This window comes from Musca vetustissima, unplaced genomic scaffold (assembly GCF_032173495.1).
Source record: "Musca vetustissima isolate MV318-11 ecotype Yass unplaced genomic scaffold, APGP_CSIRO_Mvet_v1 utg8222, whole genome shotgun sequence".
In the NCBI taxonomy this organism is placed as follows: Eukaryota; Metazoa; Arthropoda; class Insecta; order Diptera; family Muscidae; genus Musca; species Musca vetustissima.
Genome location: NW_026887855.1, coordinates 221,646 through 227,645, shown reverse-complemented (window position 1 = coordinate 227,645; position 6,000 = coordinate 221,646). Strand labels below are relative to the sequence as shown.

At 35.5% G+C, this 6,000-nt stretch overlaps 1 protein-coding gene across 1 annotated transcript; it reads right to left on the bottom strand.

Moving 5' to 3' along the window:
* Positions 1–1,780: 1,780 nt before the first annotated feature.
* Positions 1,781–5,622, bottom strand: LOC133335605 (uncharacterized). The gene is made up of 5 exons (XM_061543911.1): positions 5,524–5,622; positions 4,310–4,544; positions 3,915–4,246; positions 2,259–3,843; positions 1,781–2,188 (listed from the first exon to the last, which is right to left on the bottom strand). Exons 1-5 carry the CDS (start codon positions 5,598–5,600, stop codon positions 1,790–1,792), a joined length of 2,628 nt encoding a protein of 875 aa, XP_061399895.1. The 5' UTR covers positions 5,601–5,622; the 3' UTR covers positions 1,781–1,789.
* Positions 5,623–6,000: the final 378 nt, after the last annotated feature.

Below are 6,000 nucleotides of genomic sequence, written 5' to 3'. Positions count from 1 at the left end.
GAAGATTCGCAAACTATAGTTTTATGGCCTCAGTCGTGTTTCAGTGGTCACATCATAAGAACATATGGATTTGTTTGAAATTCCATGCAACACCGACCGTGTTGTTACTATTGAAAATTAATTTTATTTTATTTATTTATGAGTTTTTTTAATGTGTACATTGAAATCGAAATATAAATAAGAAACGTACATTCTTCGTTGTCCAAAGGAAGCACCATACATTTGATTGAGATACGGAATGTAATTATGTATTTAGAAAATTGTCAATCAAAAATGTGCGCAAATGAGAACACATCACTCTGTGGTCTAAGCAAATAAGTTGAGGCGTTGAAGCCAACTTTTATTGTTGTATTATTAATGACGACGTTTGGTTTAGGTAATTAGGAAGACAATAAACCCATCAAAAACAGTAAACATTCCGTGGTGTATAAAAAACTTGTGACGCTTAAACCAATACAGTTGTTTTGTTTATTTTTTATTAATAGTTATATTTGTTTATATAATTTGATATGTCTTGAATCGAGTTAAAAGAAGATTTTTGAATTTATAAATCTCCCAGTCCTCTTGTTCAATACAAATTTTTGATGAATTGGTTTTGCTGATAAACTGATTGTACCCACCTGGTTGCTGAAGACAAGATCGCTAAAGATATAATTACAATTTCTTTTCCCGACATTTTATCTCAATATCGGCATTTCCTAGATTTCGAATTGCTGTTATTTTCCGATTATTTGCTATTCTTCATTAGAAACCTAACGATCATTTTCAAAAATATATAATTTAAAGCGGTTTGGCGTTGGAAAACTGTCTTCGCGTTCACGTTCCTCTTGATGTTTTTATCAGAATTAGATCTGATCGTTTAACAGTTCACATTTTAACAAAAAGCTTTTATTAACAATGTGTAGAGCTTTTTTGGGACAGAAAAAAGTGTTAATTTTCCGTACAAATACCTCCGTTGCCCTTCTACCTAACAAATAATCCATGGAAGGAACAAACCCCATTTAATACGATCAAAGCTAATGAAAAAGAAACAACATTTTAAACGTTTGTTATTATTTTTATTTACTTGGGATTGTTATTCTACAAAAACACACACCTGGTTATCAAATATCTGGGCTACTTGACATGCAGCTTCTTGGATTAGTATCTGTAGTTGCTAATATTAATTGGGTTAAGCAAGACCCGTTAACAGGTTTCGAAGGGAGATGTGTCATTATGTGCTAAAATGTCGGTTATAGCAAAATATCCGACTCTTGCGGCATAAAATGACAATTATACTATTTATAATAATAAAATTAAAAAAAAACACAAAATGAACAAATTATTCAGTTATAGCAAAACTAGGGTTAAAATTGTAAATTTATCTAACAGTTTCAATTTGGAATAATTTATCTAATAATAAAAATGGAATGTGGTGGCTTCTCCTAAAAACTTCTGATGGAGATCACCGCCTTGCAACAATACACAATGTATTAGGCGAAACAAAAGTACAACACAATTAAAATAGTTATAATTTAATAGCTTGAACTCGTTTAAACGAACCAACATAGCTATGAACACCTGAATTACACAAATTGGAAATAATATTAAAATAATAAATAATGTTGCTAAACAAGATGGCGAATGTCAGCATTAAAATCCGTATTTAAAATATATATCATCAGTGTTAGTAGTTTAAAATCGACTGGAATATTACAAATATTACGTAAAGGACTTGAATAATGTCACAAATGATCGGACATTGTAGTAGTATATGTGTTAGTACTTTGAAGAGGTGGTATTAGTGCATCTAAAATAGTATATACGAATGTTCCCGCTCCAGACGTAATTTTGCTCTCATTGCTACATTCCCCATTGGATCTGATGGTGGGGGAATTCCATTGATTTCTCTAGCTGGTTCCTTGTAAAACATTTCCGTTCGCCCTGACTTGTAACCATAGAATACTGTGTCGTACGACCGCAGGATAAGGTCAGTTATTTCTTCATGATTTATCATATCACTGTGCAAAGATTCAAGAGTGCTTATTTCTACTGGGGTCCATGGCCCGCTGCGTTGGAGTGCATCCCACTTGGAATCTAGGCACATAAAACTGTAGCTACCATCGCGTTTTTCACATTCAACGTTTATATTCAGCGTCTGACTGAGATGTGCCTCCATGTGTGGGAACTTGGCCACACAAATGTCGAACTGAAAATATTGTAGCACAGAACGAAATTGCACATACGACAACGCATTAACATATCTAAGTTGTACTCACCAGTTTGTGCACCAGCTTAGATTGTTGCGAACAACCTTCCTCCATTACCAGTATTAGTGTCATATTTTGTTGACCGCATATGTATAGTTCGGCTTTTTGAAGACCATCGCCGTGAGCAGTGGCGTCCGATGAAATACAATCTAAAGCATCCACAGCGTCATCGCATCTCAAGGAACTTCGCCGGCCAATACCTTTGGATGTATTTAAAGGCGTTTGTATTTCAATGTTAGCACCCGGTGTAGCATCCCATGTCGGACGTTCATCGTTCAATGCTAAAACAGACAGTTTGGCCATGAGTGGGGTCAATGGCACAGCACCCAATTGCCGACGAGACGGGGCGGTTGGTGCGCTATCCGAAAACGATTTCAGTGGCAAGCTAAGAGCTTTTTTATCAAGTGGAGTCTTAGCGCTTTTATCCACCGACTGATTGCATTCTAAGTTGAGATTGCGATCGGGTATTATCTTTTGTGTCGGTTTCTTTAGGGATTCGTCTAATTTCTGTAATTCATTGTCGAACTCCTTAAACTCTTCTATTAATTGGGCGATTTCTGCATCTTGTTTGGCATCCTCGCTAGCCTCGCCCCATAATTTGTAGTACTTCTCTAAAAACTCCTGGAACAAACTTCGCGAAATAGGTTGACCATTGACATTGAATACCGGGTTGGTTGGATCGGTTATCGTTTTTGATGTCTTATTATTATCATCCGAATTTTCGGAACTATCGTCATCTTCTTCGTCGCCGTTTTCTATGAAATCTGGAGAAGCGTCTCCGCCGTTGCGATTGACGTCGGTCTTAAAACTTTGTGAAATTTGTTTTAGGGAAATCTTCTTGGAAAAGGTTTTCAACGAATCGTGTATATCCGTTAGAGAGCTGCGTCTCTCTATTTTATTCGGATTTGAAATAAAGTTATGGAAAAACTTTTCAAAATCCTTCCGAAGCGAGTTCCTTTGATTGATGTGGTGAACGGTGCTGTTGGTTTTTGCCACTTTTCCATTGGAATTACACTCATCATCGGGATTCGCAACAATTGACATTATATTACCCACAGCCAATATTTTGTTCTCAGCCATGGGAGTGGAACACACACTTGTCCGCCCAATATATTCCGGATAGGAATCATTTTCATCAAAGTTTATCGACGATATTCCCGATTCGGGCAATTCTTTGTTGCTATAATTTTTCATTCGCAGCGGCAGATGTGTTGGCCGGTTCATAATTGGTTTTACCCTCGGAGCTGGTTGACATACAACTTCATCGTTGACATTTTCAGCTATAGATTGCGTGGTATTTTCTTCCGGTATGTGCGTAAATATAAGGGACTTGTCGCGTTTCATTTTTCGTTTGCTGTACTGAAATGGTAAAGCGCCATGACCCAGTTGGGTTGTTTGCAGATTTTGAGCTCTTTGCGCCTCTGCCTGTAATTTGCGATATTGTTGACATTCTATGTATATTACTAGCATTACTACCCCATTAGGTATATGGAACTCGGTAGAGGTCAACTGTTCCGCCGTTGTCCGAATGTGCAGTGGATCGGTAAGTATTATATTTTTTGTTAGCGAATCACTGAGTTGCGATGCCACTACCCTAGAAAATAGTAACGTAACATTTGTTCAGAACATGTTAATATTTCATCAGCCATTCCGATTACAACTTACTTATTATGATAGAGAATTGCACCACCCAAGACACCTTTTGTTTCCTGACAACATTGCAGGGTTTGTATCGCTTCCAGAAATATATTACTAGCTGTCTTTGGTATACGCAGCCTGGGTATATTTTGGAAGACGTTTCCATTGTATTGAAGGATTGGAAGATATGTTTCAAATATGTGGTACAATTTCTCGGATAGGTTCTTGTATTGGGACTGAAGCGCAAATTGGTCGTAAATTAGTTGCAAACCACGGTGATAAAATTTAACCAATGCCGACAGCAAATCGGCCCGGTGTTGTAAAAGATAATCGGATATGTTGCGATCCGTACCTACGGCCTGAAATAGAAGTACAAAAGTTGTTACATGCTAGAAAACCAAAACTAGAGCAACGTTGCTTACCAAGATAAAGCGGCCAAATTCCTTAAAAACAAACTTGCCATTCTGTAAGGCGATTATTCGCGGCTTGAATAAGCAGTCTTTTAGAAAATACGATGAGCCCATTAACTGCCCACATAAAGCTACCTTTTGGGTGTCGGAAACCCAACTGGGATGAAAGTACAATACTGCTTTTACAGGATCATCTGCTTCTTCTTTCAAACATTCGGTGTCATAGACGAACACGATCATTGTCTCCCTATACGCGATGTAATAAATACATTGAAATCATTATTTGGGTATGTATTGTGGAAGCCATTCATTTCTGAATTTGCCTAAAAACCTCTGATTGTCCTGGATTTTTTTCGAAGCCAAGGTATTTCCTGTTTCAAGCCATCTTTTAGACGTTTTTCTTTTCCAACTCAACATATTTTCTTGGTGAAAGAGTCTAGTTCGATGATTTCTTTTTCTGTGCATTTCTTATCTTTCTAATTTTGCGATTGTTATTATTTCAAAGATAGTAACGTCTCTGCCTTGCCACTTTATAAAACTAAATATTGTCCCCAAATAATTATTTAGCTCGCTAAAGTACTGTACTATGGCATATGCTATAATTAAGCAACTCCCGTAATATTCAACCTTATGATTTTATTCCAATTATAGACTAATAAGGCACAAGCAAATTCATTTTTACAACAATAATATAATTTATGTGTAGGACTGTATACTGTATTTAAAACAAATTAATAGAATAAAAATGATATTTAACTTTTTGTTTAGTGAAAATGTTTAAATTGCCCTAACGAACACAACCTAATTTATATATTTCTGTATAAATAAATAAATACAAAAGTTATGCTTAACAAAGTGATTTAAATAGTCTGAAGATTTTTAATTATTGCTATTGTATTATTTATTTATGCACCTACTATTAAAAACTCATGCCAAAATACCCATATGCAATTTAAAGAAAAAAAAAATACATTGCAATGCAGTGAAACTTCCTTTATTCGCGATGCCGCCTTTCAAACGAAAATTATTGACAAACCCATAAGAATAGAGTGTTGTATGAGCATGTAATATAACATAGAACGAATTAATAAATCAATTAAAATTATTTCACTTTAACTACCAATAATACATCCTTACAGTGAGAAAACATCCGGTTTCTACTTTTTCCGTTGGGAGGTTTCGCTGCATAACATCAACAAATGTGAAAAAAAAAATGAAAAAATAACCTCTTCTCATCGTCCGCCAGCAAAAAGCTGCCCATTAAATTTATAAATTCTTGATAAATAGAATCAAAGAAAGACATTGTGCAAATTAAATTATCTGCAAATAAATGATAATGCATTAAACAAAAATAACAGAAGCTTTTAAGGTGCATACAGGGGAGTGGCAACAAAACAGGACTTGATACAACAATTATTATTCTTACTTCGCCATGCTGATGAAATTGAATATATGACCTGCTCACAAACAATGCCACCGAGGTTTATAACGTTTATATTCCAAAACTATTAACTTAATTATACTTTTATTTATCAACAGAACCTGGATTCGATGGAATTTTTTATGTATTGTGTATAGGGATAAGTAAATTGACTTCCGACTAATCGACCTTTTGTATTGAAAAGTTAACAGTCGACACACGGACACTGTCCGTGTGAATGCTTTTTATGGACTGTGTATTAAGGGCTAAGCAGAATGCTCAT

What these genes read in the sequence shown, in the direction of transcription:
- LOC133335605 (XM_061543911.1), bottom strand. Translation starts at nt 5,600, where the DNA reads ATGTCTTTCTTTGATTCTATTTATCAAGAATTTATAAATTTAATGGGC. An exon ending in CTGGCGGACGATGAGAAGAG is followed by an intron (nt 4,545 to 5,523) that starts GTTATTTTTTCA and finishes CATCGCGTATAG; the next exon opens with GGAGACAATGATCGTGTTCG. An exon ending in CTAAGCTGGTGCACAAACTG is followed by an intron (nt 2,189 to 2,258) that starts GTGAGTACAACT and finishes CAATATTTTCAG; the next exon opens with TTCGACATTTGTGTGGCCAA.